Source organism: Carlito syrichta, unplaced genomic scaffold, assembly GCF_000164805.1.
Source record: "Carlito syrichta isolate Samal-C Ts95f unplaced genomic scaffold, Tarsius_syrichta-2.0.1 Scaffold303429, whole genome shotgun sequence".
Lineage (NCBI taxonomy): Eukaryota > Metazoa > Chordata > Mammalia > Primates > Tarsiidae > Carlito > Carlito syrichta.
The window spans coordinates 325,264-344,291 of NW_007247525.1; the positions used below are offsets into that span (position 1 = coordinate 325,264).

The following is a 19,028-nucleotide window of genomic DNA, read 5'->3' on the forward strand; positions in this document are numbered from 1 at the left end:
ATTCACATTCTCTATCTGTAGACAAAGGGATGATGACTCCTACTTCAGTATTATATCTAGGTTGTGACAAGGACACAATTACAAGAGAAGCAGATGTGGAAACGCCTAGCTCAGTATGTGGCTGCTCAGTAAGTATTAGTTAAACCGGAGAAAAAGAACTATAAAAGGACTGACACTCGCAAAGCATTAGGAAAAACAAAATACTAAACTCCATTAATTGTAGGAATAGCAGTTTAGAGAGAAAAGAGGAAGAGTTTCTTGAAGGACTTGAGTTTTTAATTTGTCTCTGGTAGACAACAAAGTTTTCACATTTAAAAAATGTGAAACAGGAAGTTTGTGATGGCCCTATTATACTTTCCTCTGCAGGAATGTTTGGTTCCCTCTTCGGGCCCACCATTCTCTCCCCCTATATAGTTGCTCATTAAGAAGGCAAGAGTCAAGAAAGAAGGTAAGAATGAAGAAATAAGAATCGCATTAGTAACAAAAATAAATTTAGAGTTAAATATGCTTAGACACATGATGTTTTTAAGTACCTAAATATCTATACAGTAGGTAACTCAGTTATCCCCATGATTCTTACATTCAAGCAACTTTCCGGCAAACTAAGAGACAATATCTGAAAGTCATTCCTGATTGTTACAACTGGTTGAAAGTTTGCAGCAGCTTAAACTCAAATTTTTCCCTACTTCATAAAGGCTAGAAATGTAAACACTAATTTAATTCATATTTGAACAGTGCCCATAATAGCAAAAGGCAAATGAGGTAATACATTGGGGGTTAGTGCTTATTATCTGTTGAGTTTCCTGGTAACGATAAACCCCAGAGGATTCAAACCTGAGGTTCCAAAAGGTGGAAGTCCAAAAAGCTATGATGTAGGTCTTCAATGATGTCAATATTTCAGAAAACCAAACAAGACCATTATATTCACCCATACAGACTAACTGAAACATTAAATGTCTCACTAAACAAGTATATCTAACACTGTTTTTTAAAAAGTATTCTTTTCTGATTATCCCCTTTCATTTTTGCTATATTTCATTCCTAGAATGAGAAAATAAATTTAAAGATATTTAGTTTAACAAACAAAATCACTAAAAAGCATGAGGTCTCAACATTAAGTAGGTTTAGAATCCCTGGTGTAACCTGTATGTTTCCATTTGATTCCTTACTCATTGGATTGGAAACATAAACCATCAATCAAAGGTTCCCATAGCTCAATCAAATTCAATGGTCTCAACAGATCTTTCTTTCTTATTTTTTATTTTTATTTTTTTTAGTTGGAGTCTCACTTTGTCACCCAGACTGGAGTGCAGTGGCTGCTCCCGACAACCGCAGCCTCGACCTGCTGGGCTCCTGCAATCCTTCTGCCTCAGCCTTCCAAGTAGCTGGAACTACAGGTGTGTGCTACCATGCCCGGTTAAGTTTTGATTTATTGTAGAGATGAGGTCTCACCAAGTTGCCCAAGTGGGTCTCGAGCCCGCGGACTCAAGCAATTCACTCACCTCGGCCTCCCAAAGCGCTGGGATTACAGGCTAAACCACCAAGCCCAGCTCAACAGATCTTTAAAAAGGTGAAGTCATGCATCCAGGTTCCCATATGTATACCTCATATGGTAAGTTCAAAATGAAACAAAGGTCTTAGTAATATAAAGACTAAGCCAAAAGTGACATTTGTTGCTTTGAATTTAAGCAAATTCTGTATTGCTGGAACATAGTTTTCAGAACAAGGAAGTTTTAATTACTAGTTTTTAAAAATTATTTATTAATGAAAACTTTGCAAAGGAAGTTAAGATCAGGTCCTACAAATTTCATCATAGCATATAAGATTTATGGCAGTGTAGAAACTAATCTCTAAGAATCTGTTAGAGAGGAAATGGAAACAACATACTTGTATTCAAGACTACTGTCAAAGCAGCAATTTTCCAGGGCATCCAAAGACTTCATCAGAAGAAGGTTCATCTGTTGCCCAGATATATCACTGGGTAAAAACCAAGGGGAAAAAAATAAATCATTTAAAATTATTCAACTGTCCAAAAGATTTAATACAAAATATTTTACAGGAAACACAGTATTTCTCCTTAAAAAAAAGTAAGAATAATATTGGTTATCCATTTATGCCTATTTTATAGTTAGAGAAATGAAGTCTGACAAATTATTTAATAATTGGGTTTCTGAACAGAATACTCACTTGAAAACCAATAAACCCTAAACTTCCTACTTTTGATTTTTCTCAGCCTGTTCAAATGTTAAATCACTGAAAAATAAAAACACTGAAAACCAAAAATTCAAAATAAGTGTTTCTAAGACTGCTAAAGTGATTTTCTTGACAATATTTAATAAGTTATTAAGATAATATTACCAATAATCATTCTCAACCTCCTTCTTGCAAAGACTGTCATTTCTGATTTTATGTCTCAATATAGAGATTATAAATTCTATTCTTTTAACTTATACTTTTTTTAAAGAGGGAAAAATTCTCTTAGCCCTATTTCTTTTATACAGTAACTGGTATTGTTTCTATAATTATCTTGGTAAGAACTATGACTTGTATAGTAAAATACAACTTAAAAGTAGCTCTGATTGTGTTTTTAGGCAGATCTGTGGGCTTCATCACCGAAATCTTATTATCAAGGGGTTCCTACATCCTAACTCACATACTGCTACTTCAGATCATGCTAAGTAGAATGCAGCCCCAGGAATAACAACCAGCCAGAAAGCACTTTTAAAAAGAGCTTGCCAAACCAAGACTATAGCAATTTCGCCCAAGGTAAAGGATTACATTTCACAATGAGAGAAACACCCACACACATTCCCCTCATATCACACACAGAAACTTAATAGATTTAACTAAATAAATCATATTAAAGTTGCCCTCTGGAGTAAATTATACTTAAGTATCCGAACCAAATGCTAAAAAAATTATACTTGTATTTTCTGGTGTTTATGACAGAAACAAGAAGCTTTGGATTAATATACAGTACTTTACTGAATAAATTCTAGGTTGGAAGTTAAATTCAGGAAACTTTTTCATAAGCCTTAGCAAAAATGAACCAATTGTCATAATTCTCTTCTACAAGGTGATTTTTCACTGTCTGAGAACCAATATATTGTCCTAACCGTGTTCTCATTAAGAGACCATTTGGGGACACTTATTTGATGTCACCGAGACTATTGAGAATCAACTCTCAAAACATTTACTTTTCAAAACAAATGAAAAGTTTCTCCACAAATGTCACTGTCTATTGGTATTGTCATTGCCCAGTAAAATATTTATTAGTACCAAAGGCAAATATTTCAGATTCTTCTGCTCCAACCAATTGGGAAGGTGGGGAATAATTATACTAGCAATGGCATTATTAATACACGAGCCTGAAGAAGGACGATGTCATCAAACACAGGAATGCTAGGGCAAAAGTTAAATGTGCAGTTATCCTGGGGGTGCCCAGCCATGGGAAATCCTTGCTCAGGGTTTCCTGCAGGTGTGAATTCAAGTAAGCTAGATGGGGTGGAAGGCAACCTAGGAACCAGGGACAAGGGTTCTGGGGGAATCACCATAGATTTTTCCAGGCTGTACGATTAAATTAACCACAAATTCAAGCTTGTCAGCCCTAAAACCAGCAGAATCTCATCCTAAGTTAATGAAGGAGAGAGCTAGAGCCAGGATAGGATGAAATGAATTGCCTAGACTTAAACTGCCATGGCTCATATTTGGTTGTAAAACATGTTGCTTGAAAAGATACCGAAGAAAAAGCATGAACACAGATGGTGAAGAAACTGTCATCTGTAGCATAGTAGTTAAGGGAAAAAAAATCACTTTCAAGTTTTAAGTCTTTAAAAAGGCTTTGTGTTCTGTCACACACACAAGATATGTAACAGTCAAATCACATGCAAAGGACAATTTTTGGTTTGTGTCTAGAACCAGGCCTATCCATATTAATGCTGATAAACAGGACAAAATGAATATTCTGGACATTTTCACTTATGATTGCAAAGACTAAGCCAATCATCCCAATCATTTGACAGGTGTTTTCTGAGCTGAAAATGATCATCTGAAACATAGTATTCCCCCAGATCAATAGCAATTCTCATGAAAGTTTCACATACTGGTATTTGTGGAAAACTATGTAAATTACAAATGTAAACTTGGTTTCAAATTAAAATATAGAATAATGCCATACAGTTTATCCACATCAACACCAGTTCTTGCCTTCATACAGCTAATTTCTGCCAATAGGGGAAGTTTAAGGACATCTAGGATCACAACAAGATGCCTCTCCCCTATAATGCAGAAAAACAGGGCTAAATTCCAACTCACTGGCATTGAAATCTTCATGATAAGTAAATTTTCATGCTATGTCCTACTACAATCAATGCAGAAATATAAAATTCTAAGATTTGCTATAAAATAAAGAACAGTATGAACAACAAAACCAAAGGAGACTGGAACACAAGAAAACTCTCTCATTTGGTGGAATTTTCCATCTGAGACTTTGATGTTCCATTAGTTCCATTCAAGGATAAAGCTACCAAAAATGAGCAAGCAAATTGAATAAAGCACACAGTATAATATGCACAGATTAAGACTCTTTAAGGATTATAAAAATGTAGCCAACGCACAGGATAAAAGCAATATTTAAAGCTGGGTACATGTAGTTCTCAGGTGATTCAGTGATTCCCAACACCCCTTAGGCACCAGGGATACACCAATCCTCTCCTCTCGCTTTACAGTGGTATCAATAAAAGATCAGCAATTATTTTCATCCCATATAAAACACAAAAAGAAGCTTTTATTTACTTTTAGCACCACAAGATTAGACTTCTTTTCACACTTATTTCACAGAGGTACCTGGGGCTTTCATCTAAGCATCAAGTGACTTTCAAGTAACCAATCACGTTAATACTAGCAACCCTTAAAAATACATCCATATCTATATGATGGTATTTTAGAAAGACTACTTCATGCATAAAGCAGAATAAAAGATCAACTTGCCCATCTCAAAAAGTTTAGCAGCCACATATTACTCAAATACAATGTTTATGTATGTGTGCATATGGGTGCAAAATTCTTTGCCAAAAATCACAAAGAGGAAAAGCAGAAATATTTTAATAAACTGTACCTGAGTTTCTCCTCACACAAACGAGAGAGAAACATCCCCAAAGCAAGGCCCATGTGGATTTGCACGGCTTGAGACTCATCAGCACTTGGTTTCCCAGGTAACCTGGCAGTCAGCATGTTTAGGATTTCCTCAACCTTCTCTTTGCAAGAGATAATGAAAACTGGCACAAGGAGAGACAAAGCCGTGGCGGCAGCAGAACGGGCAATGGCACTAGCTGTGTTTTCACCAGAATAGGATTTCTTGGACATGACAAAGAAAGAAAACGGGGTTAGCCTTTTGTTTAAAACATGAATGAGCATATCTATCACAAAAGCACTATACAACAATACAAGCTTCTTAGACCCACTTCTTCCAAGAAAAAAAAAATAATAATAATAACAACAATAATGTTAGAAAACCTAAATGTGTTTACCTCTAGGTAATGTGTACACTCTTAATGAGACAGTTTGGTACTAAATAATCAGTTAATAGTATCCTTTTACATTCAGGAAAAAAATTACAAATGTCCTCCTTTTAAAGGTTGTGACTGAATTCCCTCACTGTAGCTGGAAATAATTTCAATATTTTTAAAAGCCCATATATACATATATAAACTCAGAGGGAAGCTGTCTGAGCTTGGACAAACCACCAAGCCACATTGCAAATGTCCAGAAAGGTGGGAGTTTTCCAGAAAAGAAAGAAAAAGGGGGAAAACAATTTAAGTTTAGTATGGAGAAACAAGTATAAATTTAGCACAGGGATCTATTGGCAAATCTCCCAAAATTTTTTGTGGGAACACTTCCCAGTAGATGGATTATTTCCTACAGGGGGTTAATTCCTTTTAATTAAAAAGGAAGTTAAAATCCTAAAAGCCTTTGGTTACAAAGCAATAACCAGCTATTCAAAATGAAATGGAGAGCTCTATATGCCCCTTCCTATATGCAATTATAGGAGAAGAAATGAATTACAGCCCTAATAGAATGACAGGGCAGCTGAATATGAACAGCTTCTATAAGAATCTCATGTTAAAGAGCTCTACCAGACATTATATACATTTATAAGTATGTCTCAAGTGGGGAAGAAAGCCAATTTATCATTTCTTACTATTATCCATTTAAAATTTTCAGACATACCATAAAGGCAGTGTTGTCCCTTGCAGTCAAAGCACATTGAAATGTGTTCTTTATTCTGGGCCCAATTAATCTCTAAGCTTTAGAACTTTAAGGATAAAAATCAAACATGTGCTAAGTTACACTTTAAGTTAATACAGCCCTACTGTAATGACAATGCTACCCAAAATGACCCAGCTGCTAACATAGGAAATATAGTGACTTTTGGAACAGGGTTTTGAAAAGTATAATAATGCAAAAATCACAAAGGTAAGAGGAAACCCAGATCCGGCTAATAAGGAGATTATTTTTATTGGCTTGCAAGAACTAAAAAGCATATTCAAAATTTCATACAAGCTCCTGATCTGGTAAATATCTGAACCAGTTATTACAAAGACCTCCACATAAGCATATAAACAAGTTTTCATCCATCAATAAAGGAATAAGAACACTCTGACAAAACAAATCATCACAAAGAAATTAATTTTTTGAGCAAAATTTACCTTCCAATTTAATTTTCTACATCATCTGGTAAGTCATTTTTGACCTCAAGTATGGTTAAAAAATCTAGCTCCAGACCCAATATCCCAGATGAATACATACCAGGTCTCCCCAAGGACAGGAGGACAGAGGCACACAAAAAGTATAAAGAAGACCTTAGGCAATGAGGTTTCAGGCTAAATTAGTGATCTCAGCAACAATTCAGAATCTGTGCTATATTTTTATTCAAATCAACTGTAATCCTCTGCCACTCAGCTGATAGTCTCATGATCATTATAATTCCCTAAGTAATGGATAGTGATAGTGTAGAGCCAAAACTAATTCTACACAGACACAGAAATAAAGCATACACTACAATCAGTAAAGGGAAAATGAAGCCTAAACAAAAGTTTTCTCACTTTGCTTCAAAGGTTAGGACATAAGCATGCAGACAAAGAATGGGGAAAAGGTGCCTTTTTTTTTTTTTTAAATAATCAACATTACTTTGTATTTCAGAGTATTTCAGTTTTCAAAACATTTTTACGTAAATGTATAAATTGATCTTCACAACCTTTTAGAAAGTTGGCAAAACACTAATTTTTACTTTAATTTTACAGGCAAGGAAAATAAGAATAATGGGGCTAAGTAGGTGTCAACAGTCATAAAACTATTAAGAGATGGAGTGAAGGCTACAATCTTTAAGATGATATTGGTTAATCCACTTATTTTATAAATGAGGACAAAAAGGCTCAAAGATGTTAAGTGCACTTACCCATAGTCACACATCCTAAAATAATTTTTTAAAAAAAATTATGAGTAGAAACGTAGGACCTCTACATTTCAGCCAGTGTTTATCTTACTATAACTGTAGCTCTTGAATCTGAGTACACATTAGAATAACTTAGAGAGCTTTCGAAATGTGGATGCCCAAAATCCATCCATGAGCAATTAAATCACAGGTGGAGACTACACATTAATATAAACACTTAAAGTCTCCTAAGTGATTCTAATGTACAGCCAGGGCTGAGAATCATGCACTGTATCATGGATTTTATGAACAATTGATGTTAGAAGAGTCAAATTTCAGTTTTCTGATCATTTATTACTTTTCACACTTACATAATAAAACCAGGAGAAAAGTTGTCCTCTGGGTTGGTAATGGCTATCCACAATGACCAAGAGAGTATCAAGCACCATGAAAACCCACTCTTTCATTGAAATGAAGTTAGGTTGAACCTGAAGATTAGGAAACAATAAAATGATAATTAAAAAAAGAAAACAAATCTAAAGATTATTCATACATCGAGGGTAAAATCCCCTTCTATATTAAATAAAAAATGTTGTCATCAGAAGGAAAACTTCATCTGCTTGGACTATGAGCATACATGTATGAGATGAAAAGGTATCTGACAAATACACATCCTCATCTGTGCCCCAAAAGAAGTAAGATTTACCTTTTATGCAAGACTTAGCAGAGGTAAGAGAATGGAGGCTGCAAAACAGAACTATTAAAGAGCCCTTCAGAGCTATCCTGTGTTGAGTGAACTATAGTGAGGATAATGTGGAGGTTAAAGGGAGAGATGTGCAAAACACACAATTCAAAATTTCTCAAGTTTATGACTTCTTATTTCATAAAGGAGACAATAAGCAGCCTACAAAATTTGTATTACTATCTGTAGCATTCTGCTTACTATTACTATTCAGTTGTCATTTGAGAAACTTGGCAACTTTCACCTAGTTAACTGAAAAACTAGATAGGAAAACAAATAGTCTTCAGTTTAGAAAAATATTAATTCAAATCGGCAGCCTTAGTCAAATAATGAGGTCTTGAGTTTACACTGAGTAACAAAGGCAAGGTTATCAAGAATAAAAGCAAAGCCTCATCTTTGGACTGTGAAGCTTCTCAGTGTGAGGAAAGGGGATGGGAAGGGTAAAGAAGACCAAGAGAGGTTGGAACTCAAGCTTCTGAGCTAGAACACCTGCTATTACTGGAAAAATTCATTGTATTACTGGTAGTTTGGCATAAATAATACCAAAACGAAGAAGCGAAGAGACCACAGAAAAAGTCATTAACTTTTTAGGTTGTAGATCTTCTTAGTATGTTGCCTTTGTTAAAGTATTCCTTAGTTCTTTCAAGGATATGAGACATTTCCTCTCAATAAAACTTTCATTTTTCTCATCATTAAAATAAAATTCCAGGTTTAAAGTTAAATTTTCATATGGTAATGAACTAGATAGTTATCATTAATGCAATAATCTTAGCCTCTTTCCCTTCCCTACATGTGATATATATGTGCAGCTTTTGCCACATAGCACCCATTCTCTATTTCTTGGTAATAGCACCCTTTGGGGAATTCCCTCTTCTCAACTATTTGAAGCTTGGTTAAATGTTCAATCAAGTTAGCTGTCCTACTCTCTCCACAGACTTTGCATTTTAAGTGAGTGATGCAAGGACAGTAAATTACTGAAGTTGCTGCATCTCTTTGGGGGTGATCTGCTGAGACGCTTCACTAGTAATGTAGCCCGGACTCCCCAAGTTGCCTTGGTTACTGTTTTTCTTTTTTGTTTGTTTGATTTTTTTTTTGAGTTGGAATCTTGCCCAGACTGGAGTGCAGTGGCCGCTCCCGGCCACCGCAGACTCAACCTGCTGGGTTCCGGCGATCATTCCGCCTCAGCCTTCCAAGTGCTGGAACTACAGGCACGCGCTACCACACCCGGCTAATTTTTTATTTTATTTTATTGTAGAGATGAGGTTTCTCCAAGTTGCCCAGGTGGGTCTCGTACCCGTGGGCTCATGCAATTCACTCACCTCAGCCTCCCAAAGGCATGGGATTACAGGCTGAGCCACCGAGCCTGGCGGTTTCTGTTTTTCTAAAACCCAGTTTTTAAGCTTTGCCTTCAATTACATGGGCTTCCAGATCCCATATCCTTCCACAGTTGTGTTTTCATTTAAATGAGTCAAAGTCGGTCTCTTAGTTTATAACCCAAAACCCCACAATGAAGAAAGATGGCCCATAAGATACTCCTCGGAAATAAAGACAGGTTAAATAAAGTCTCAACTTTTACAGCAAGAAATAATGAAGTAGATGCCGATGGCAACAATAATGGTTACTATTATTGAGAGCTTAGTATCTACAGGCCATTGTGCTCTACATATATTAATTCATTTAATCTTTACAATAATCCTATCTGGTAAGTATTATTATCCCCATTTTACAGATGAAGAAATAGGCTCTGAAAGGGGAAATTACTGGAAATAGGCTATAGAACTAGTAAGTGGAAGTAAAAGGATTTAAATATAGGACTCTCCTATTCAAAAGGCTATGTTTCTTAACTACTCAGCTTTATTGTTTCTAGGTAATGATAGCGACCAGATAATGGGGCCTAAAACAAGAATAAATTCATGCCTTTTTATTTTGACAGATATGAATTATCTTAGAAAGTGCATTGGAAATGAACATTGGCCAGCTCACCACATGTTTAATTAAGAAATAAATGCCTTGCAAAAATGAATAGGCACTTTGTCATCGACATCTACAATTAAAATGCAAAGTACAATTTTTTTCAGTCAATAAACACTGCTTATTTATCATTTTTTGACAGCATTGTTCACTTTCAGTAAGCCTAGTTAACCTCCTAAGATTGGTTACCACTGATGTGATCACAAAAAGACAACCCATTGCATAAAATTGGCACCTTCACACAGAAATGACCACTTAACTGGGAGGGAGAAAGCAAAACAGAAAAATAGCAGAGAAAAATCAGGAAGATGCTGTCTCACAGTATGAAGGCCCACCAAGTAGGGTAAGTTGGTGCTGCAATCACAGAATCTAACCTTATAAATCCAGGGCCAGGCCACCTAAGGCTGTGTTTAAAGAGACACCACCAAAGCCCAATTGGTTTAAATCACCCTAACTCACCTCCGGGGCCCCATCAGAGTCTGAAGAGAGGCTGGTTTCATGTCTGGATACGATAACAGCAAGGCTGCTTAGGGCTAACAGTGCGTTGCCTTTCACCACTGGACTCTCCCTGTTTAAAAAGAAAACAATTCTAACAGAGGACTTTGAGTATTAACAACAAGAAGAGAAACAGTTATTTTGGGGGAGCAGATGAGGTAAAAAAAAGCACTTCCATTCCTTCACAGAGCCTCGTAAATGCAGGTCTGTTTGTTCCTTAATGCCAACAATTTCTTTCCTTTCTTCTGACACTGATTTTAAGCTTTTCTTATCAATGTATGATCATTATGTCTTTTTGTAACTTAAAAATCCAAACTTACATAGTTAAATTCTTTCTTCCTAAAGTTTTTATTTTATCATTTGACATTACATTTCCTAAGTTATCTTCTGCGTCATCTTTAGCCAATTTAAAATTATCGATTTGTTCTGAAAATACAACCAAGGACAGTTAATGTGAATAAGAATTGCCTCTGGCTTTTCTGAAGCACTGATGTGTGGAACCCGCTTTTAGCAAACTACTTTAGACAGCATACTTTACTCACAGCTTGACACGTGGCAGCTTTTCGCAGTCATTATTATCTTTGCCTTCTTTCTCTTAACCTATCAAACTTAAGGCCAGTTTGTTATAGAATTTGGAGATGCCAGATAACATGCAAATTAAAAATACCTGTTTTTAGACTATTTGGATTACCTTTCATAGAACCCAAATGGTAGTCTTCTAATATTGCAATAAAACCTATGTTTGACTTCTGAACTTAGCATAAAAAAGCAAACTTTTTAAATGTATCACCACTTGAAAATGTACCATTTTATATTATTCCACAATTCCAAGCGGATACTACAGAATAAAGTTCCCACTGGGACACTGATAAGGCACTCTTAGTTTGCCAATTCTGTCACAACAGAACTCTGGCAATGGAGTAACAGTTCTTAGTCTATGATATAGGTTCCTGAAATACAGATAATGTTCTCCAAAATCTGGACTTGAGACCTGAACTTTAATCCTGCATATAGTAATCCAAGAACCATGCCTTGCCTCCCCCAGTAAAAGACTAGAATAGTACAAGGGGCTATGAAGATTTTTAACCTGGCTCTCTGCAAATAAGCCTAGTCCCTCCATTCCCAAGCCATATTCACCATCTATCTTTTTATCCATCCCTCCTTCCTTCTCTCCCTCCCACCTTGGAGTGCTTAAGCTCAGTGAAGGCCTGCTCTGCATGCTTAGTCATTTTGTTCACCTCTCCTCAGTTAATTGCTCCATGAGGCCTGCTGTAAGACAGCTACATTTATACTGGGGGGACTCAGAGGAAAAAATGGGAAGCAAGCCTTGAGGTCTAAGCAGATGGTTCCAGCCTAGAGTTCTGCAGTAAGGATCATTGAAAACTCACATAGCTAATAATAAAACACAAGGAAGCACGACAGGATTTGGGCATCCCTAGGCACCTTAGCCATAAAAGCATTCCACAAAAACAAAATTAAATATTTTATTTCTAATATTATATCTTTCCTTTAACTGAGAATATGCAGAGGACTGCCCTACTACAAGATGTTCATGAATCCCAAAAGTTGGAGTGAAAAATAGTTTTAAATTCTCCGTTATCTGAGAACTAGAGCTCACTTTTTAATCACCCTACAGAAAACACATGGTAACTAGAAACTGAGTATCAAATCCCATTAAACCAAAATATTAGATAACATAAAAAGTATCTTTTTAATCCTGAAATTCCAAATGAGAAATTAGCCTACTTTAAAACAGCACCAAAAATGATTTTATTCCAACGTTTCACTGATCTTGACATACTTGAGCATGTACTGTTCTTGAAAAATGGAGAAAAACTTAAAGCCATCAGAAATTAGACATCTGGTTGCAGACTGAATGCATATTTGCACATTCACCTCTGAATAAAGAAACTAGTCCACAATCTCCAAAATGCAACCGAAGGCCAAGTACCATTTCACAGAAGTACTGTGACCAACTCTTGATCATCTTCACATTCCCTTCATGCCTACCACAATGATTCCTGGAGAAAAGGCACTCAATAACTATTCAGTGAAATGAATTCAAGGAGGAGTTGGCCAGGTGTAAATCTAAAACCGTTCAGTGAAAACTCATCACCTTGTTGCTCAAATACTATCCCCTACCAGTAAAACAGCAGTGACTAATTTGCACAATAACATGTCAGCATCTGTACAGTATTTATCTAGGCAACACCACTGACATTTTAATTAAATTGTCCTTTGAAACAAACTGATGTCATTAACCTAATTAAAAAGCACAAGGAAGGATGAGCTACAATGATACTTTCTTAGGGACAAAGTATTACATTACATATTAGTAAATTGACCCAATCCTTTGGGAACATTTATCTTCAGGTTCAAATATATTTAATTAATAATAATGAAAATAAATGTACACCAATCACCAGGTTTTATCTGTGTTCTGATTCTCCTTTAACCATATCCATAATGCTCTCAATTGAACAAATCAGTATCATCCCACGACTGGTGTTTTACTTCTTGCCTTTAGCTTATGGCTCTGAACAAAATTAGCCTTTCCCTGGCCCAAATCAGCCTGAGGCAGCCACAGTTTAAGAACAGAGAGCTGAGCTGGCAGAGGGTGGTGGTAAGGGTCTTACATGGCTATAGAAAGCCAGTGGGAAGAAGAGAGGGTAGCAGAGTGATTCCCTGCCCTGTTCAATCACTAATCTCTGAGTCTCTGGACCTGAAATATCTCCTATTCACTTGCTGCATGCCTAGTATTGTTAGGATTGCTTTAATGAAATGCAGTCTACAAAATACTTTGATGAAAAGGTAATTCCATGAGAACATTAATTATTTGTACTCTATGCACTGAGAATGTGAACACCCTCTCTTTAGGTATTAGTCACGAAGTGATGTTTTGTGAATCTGAAGATGACAGTCACATTGAAATAAAATGTTCATATGAAAAACTGAAAAAAACAACCTCACAGGCAAAATTATAGTTTGTTTCAGTAGAAAGTTGTTAATTTCTTCAGCATTCAAACTTTTTGCTGCAAATGTCAAAACGCTGTTTTTAATAGGATACCAGTAGACTACATAATAGAACGATTGTAAAAGATAAAGGCCAAAGACAGCCCCAACCCTAATACCAGCAACCCTGTCCCTCCAATTTGCAGCTGAGTGCTCTCCTACCGTCTACAATTCACCAAGCTAGAAAAGCAGACATGAATGAATTCCTATCGAAGCCTCTCTGTACTTTAGTTTTCATTTGTCAACAGGTGTGTCAACGGATATATTCCAGTGCCGTTCACAGAACTGAGTCAGATGAGGATTACCACTTCTATTCTCTTTGCTCAGAAGGCATGAGGCTGCATAGTGATCATGAACCGAGATCAGAATTCACAGTTAAGTGCCTGTTTAAGAAATTACTGGTAGAAAGCTAACCCTAGGGTAGACCCTGTTTTTGTTCTGTTTTGTTTTCATTTTTCAAGGCAAAACCTGTTTAGCTACAGAAGGTTCTGAGACATGATGAGGACAAATTATACTGCAATTAAGAATTTCTAGATGATGTCAACTTTCAATACACATGAAATTCTCTAGGTCAAAGGTGTATCTTTGTTACACAGAAGCAAAGGAAGGAAATCAAACAGAAATGGCAACAGCTAGAAGAGATGGTGGAAGGCAGAAGTGAATATGACTGATTGCATCTTACTGCCAGAACAATTAGTCAGCTTGTTAACAAAGGAACCTAAAGAGATTGTTCAAGCAAGTTCATTAAGGTATAATTTTCTTAGTGAGAGTTGGCTTAAGGTAAATAAAAAGCTTGAAGGCAGTAACACTCAAGTAATTTTTGTTAAAATAACCATATTGCCTTTCAACCAGGCATATGCATTCATTTTTAGTATTTTAAAATTCAATTTTTAGATATGGTAAACCCAGTAATACCATAGGAATGAGAGGAAGTACTACTATGATTTACTTGCTGCTTCACAGTTGAGATTTAATAAATTATTTGTAGAATCCACATAATTCACATTAGCAAGGATCTCTTTTTCTTAAATCCCTTTGAACTAAATTATGATCCTTTAAATCTAAGTCAAAGTACATGGCAGTTGTTAGGTGTACGGTAAGGGCTCAACCTCAGTGATTCCCAATGTAAAAATTATATGTTTATATCAGCCCTTCTGTATTTCCACGAAAAAGACATATAGACATGTATATTAATTCAAAAGAGTTCATGATTGATTTTTTTTCTTTAAATGGAAAAGTATTTAAAATCCTTAAAGTTATAAAATGCCCTAAAAGGAAAAACTGTACGTAACTGCCAGGACAAAATTTAAAAAAAAAATTTTGATAAGAAAATAAATGGATCTTACTTTGCAGCTGTCTTGGTGATCTCATCAGTTAACATGTCTCTGACCCTGCAATACAGATGGAAAGTAGATATGAATTTCTGTTAGAGCAAGGACTTGACACTTTATCTTATTAATCACTTAATAAAAACCTCCAGCAGTGACTCCAGATTTAAAAACTGTATATGCAGAATTTTGATGTAAGGTGAGTAAACCACAGAAAGGGCTTTGCTTCAATGACTGCTTCATCTTCTTGTTCATGAGGTCACTTAGTGGAGTCATGGAAGGAAGTGAATGTAACTGAGGGGAAATACAGATAGGCATTGTAATAGTGTTATCTCAAACTGAGTGCAGCGTATCCTTTACAAATGTCCTTTATATTACTCTTATTTATGGATGAATGCTGTGTCCTCCCAAATTCATATGTTGAAATCCTTATCCCAAATGTGACAATATTTAGAAGCTCAAACTGACTATGATATTCTCTATTTCTTTTTTACATGAGAGCTCATCAAAACATCAATTTACTATTTCCAAATTGTACATATGGAATCGTCACTATGTGTATAGATAAAAGATAAATTTGAACTTTGGTTATAAAGTCACACCAAAGCTAAATGAAAATAATTACTTGTGGGTTAGAAGAAAAGTATGCTCAATTCAAATTTTTTAAATCTAATAGAGGAGCCTTGAGATAAAATAAAAAATAACCACTGGTTGCCAAATTTGCATTTTAAATAGAATCACTATTAATACATACTTTGGATTTTTTATAAATTCAAAGTTTTTATTGTCATAGTCAAATATAAACTATACTTACATTCATAAGTATTTGCATTTGAAATATAATAAAATCTTAGCTATTCAGCACTTTCTCAGAATAAGTCTTTCTTTCTTTTCTTTTTTTTTTAATTTTGAGTCAGGGTCTCATTCTGTTACCTAGGCTGGAGTGCAATGGCATGATCGCAGCTCACCACAGTCTTAACCTCCTGGGCTCAGGTGGTCCTTTCACCTTAGCCTCCTGAATAGCTGGGACTACAAGTGTGTGCCACATACCTGGCTAATTTTTTTATTTTCTTGTAGAGACAAGGTCTTGCTATGTTGCTTAGGCTCATGGGCTCAAGCAATCCTCCTGCCTCAGCCTCCCAAAGTGCTGGGATCATAGATGTGAGACATTGTGCCCAGTTGAGAATAGGTCATTCTTAAAGAAACAAGTTTTTCAGACAGTTGTAAACTGCTCTTATAGATCTTTATCTTGTATTTTTAAAAAGCATTTGACAGTACATTTCTCTAAAATGTATTATCCAATTTCTGTCATTCTAAATGGAATAAAATACATTCAATGAAATCTTTCATCGGCCAATATAGAATATTTATGATGACCTGCATATACTTCTCACTCAGGCCAAACTTTCCACCTGTGCACTCAAGCAGCAGTTCCCAACCTTTTTGAAATCAGGAATCAGTTTTGTAGAAGGCAATTTTTCCACAGACAGGGTGTGGGGAGGATCATTAGGCATTAGATTCTCATAAGGAGCACGCAACCTAGATCCCTAACATGCCCAGTTCACAATAGGGTTCTAGCTCGTAAGAGAATCTAATGCTGCTGCTGATCTGACATAAGGTAGAGGTCTACTTGCCCACCACTCACCTCCTGCTATGCGGCCCAGTTCCTAGTACTGGTATTGACTAGTATTGGTCTGTGGCCCAGGGGCTGGGGACTCTTGCACCAGAGCTCTCTATTTAATCCCTTTTCACTGCTATTTCACCAGATTTTCCATTTCTACTTGTATTATTCCCCATGTGAAAATATTGTAGTATCTACCCTCTTAAAAAGAAAGCCCTCCAACTATTGTCCCCATTTCTCTGTTATATATCAAAACTCCTGTAAAAGATTACCTGTATACTTCATAACTTTAATTATCTCTTTCCATCCTATCCAGACCCTTCTATAATCTGCTGTCAGTGCCCAACTTTTGCAGCCTCACAGCAACATTTGATAAAATTAGCTGTTCATTTGTTAGAACATCTTTCCTTGGCTTTTACGATTCCACTCTCTAGTTTTTCTCTTCCTATGTCACTGATCACTAAATTTCCATCTGCTTTTCTGGTTCCCTCTTCATCTTCCCCACCTCTAAATGCTGAAGTGTCCCAGGGCTCAATCCTCTAAAATTTTCTCTTTCTTTACTAACTCCCTAGGTAATCTCATCCAGCATCATCATTTTAAATATCAGTATGCTGATGATTCCTAGATTTATATCTGTAGCCCTGACTGCTTTCCGGAATTCCAGACTCATGTAGTCAACAATCTACTTGATATCTCCAATAGACGGCTCTAGGCAATTCAGGCCTAACGAGTTCAAAACCCAATTCCTACCCCATACAGACCTGCTTTTCTGCAGTCTTCTCAATCTTAGTAAATGGAAATACCAAACTTTTAGTTATTCAGAGTCAAAACCTTGAAGTTATCCTTAACTTTCACCTTTCTTTCACATCTTTCACTTAATGATTAGCATTTAAAACCTACGGAATATGCCTTCAAAATAGATTCAAGATTTACTTTTCAGTAGTTCTGCCACTAACACCCTAGTCTAAAACACTATCATTTCTTGCCTGAATTATTGCAAGAGATTCCTAACCATTTCCCTCAGGGTGTATTTTCAACATAACAGCTAGAGAAATCTTTTAAATTATGAGTTTTATCTTTTGTTTAAAATCTTCCAGTGTTTCTCCATCTCTCACTCACAGTCAAAGTCCTCTTTATGCCTACAAAGACCCTCTATAGTCTGCTCTCCTCAACTCCTGTGCTCTTATATTCCACTATGTCCCTCCTTGTCCTCCCCATGCCATACTGGATTCCTTGCCAGGTATACTCCCAAGGCCTTTGAATTTGCTAATCTCTCTTCCTGAAATGGTCTTCCTTGGGTATCAGCATGGCTCACTCCACCACTTCTTTCAGATCTCATTCAAATGCCGTATTATTAAAGAGACCCTTCCTGAAAACCCTATAGTAAACAGTAACACCAAATCCCAGACCTCATACCTCACCAGTCCTAATCATTCTACTCCCTTTACCCTATGCTATTTTTCTTACACTAGTCAAAACCTATCATTTATATGTGTTTACTTGTTTATTATGTATTTCCATTCAAACTTTGAGAGAACAACGAAGAGGTTTTATTCACTGCTGTTTTTCTGTGCTTAGAACAGTACCTGGTATATAACAGACACTCAATAAATACTGTTTGAAATAATAAATAAAGTGATATCTTTATTTAGATTTAGGACTGTGTTCTAATTAAGTAAGGATGCTGAAGAGCTCTCTTCAAGATAGTTTATCAGTTACTGCAAGTTTAACTGTGAGTTTTTTTAGTTCTATATTATTCCTAAGAAACTTCTAGGGACTACCTCCTTTATACTCACATATACATACAGCTCACGAGTTTCTACAGGGATATATACCCGTAGCTTTCTCTATATATTTTAGAGAGATTCACAAATATACCACTCCCACCAAATTATCACTTTCAGAAGATGAAATTAAAACTAGATACAAAAGATAATAGCAAAACCCAAATCCTTAATCACTAATCTTAAATCCAATATCACAATATTTTAAACTTCATTGCTTTTTTACTATAAATCTAGAAAATATAACAAATGAAAATCAATAAAAAGTAAATAAAAACTAAAATCAAATAACTTTGGATAGATTTTTAGATTAATGCAAACTGTGGCTATAGGCAAAGCTCTTTAGATTTTAGGCATTTTACTTTCATTTACGCTGATAAAACGTTAATCCGACAAGGTATTCTTCCCAGCCCATATAACAATTTAAGTAGTTTTTAATGAGGCAGCACTTATACATTTCTAGTTAATATAGTAGGAATTCCCTAGGAAGTGTCTGCCAAATAAATTAAAGCCCTGCCATGGTAAAGTTGTTTCTAATAATGAAGATGTCTGGGGAAGGCAGGGAAGGAGAGGAGGGGAGGAGTAATCCTTGACTAAATGTGAGGGAAGAAAGCAATACATTGAGTGGGAAAAACAGATTTTT

The 19,028-nt window shown here is 35.9% G+C and overlaps 1 protein-coding gene across 1 annotated transcript in view; it reads right to left on the bottom strand.

Moving 5' to 3' along the window:
- The window catches only part of FOCAD (focadhesin), a 95,453-nt gene that overhangs the window by 49,539 nt on the left and 26,886 nt on the right, over positions 1-19,028 (bottom strand). Inside the window, exons 5-9 of the mRNA XM_021712614.1 lie at positions 14,999-15,043; positions 10,605-10,713; positions 7,804-7,920; positions 5,117-5,355; positions 1,888-1,977 (exon numbers count right to left, since the gene is read on the bottom strand). Coding sequence (XP_021568289.1) covers positions 1,888-1,977; positions 5,117-5,355; positions 7,804-7,920; positions 10,605-10,713; positions 14,999-15,043 — 600 coding nt within the window. The remainder of the gene's footprint in view (positions 1-1,887; positions 1,978-5,116; positions 5,356-7,803; positions 7,921-10,604; positions 10,714-14,998; positions 15,044-19,028) is intronic.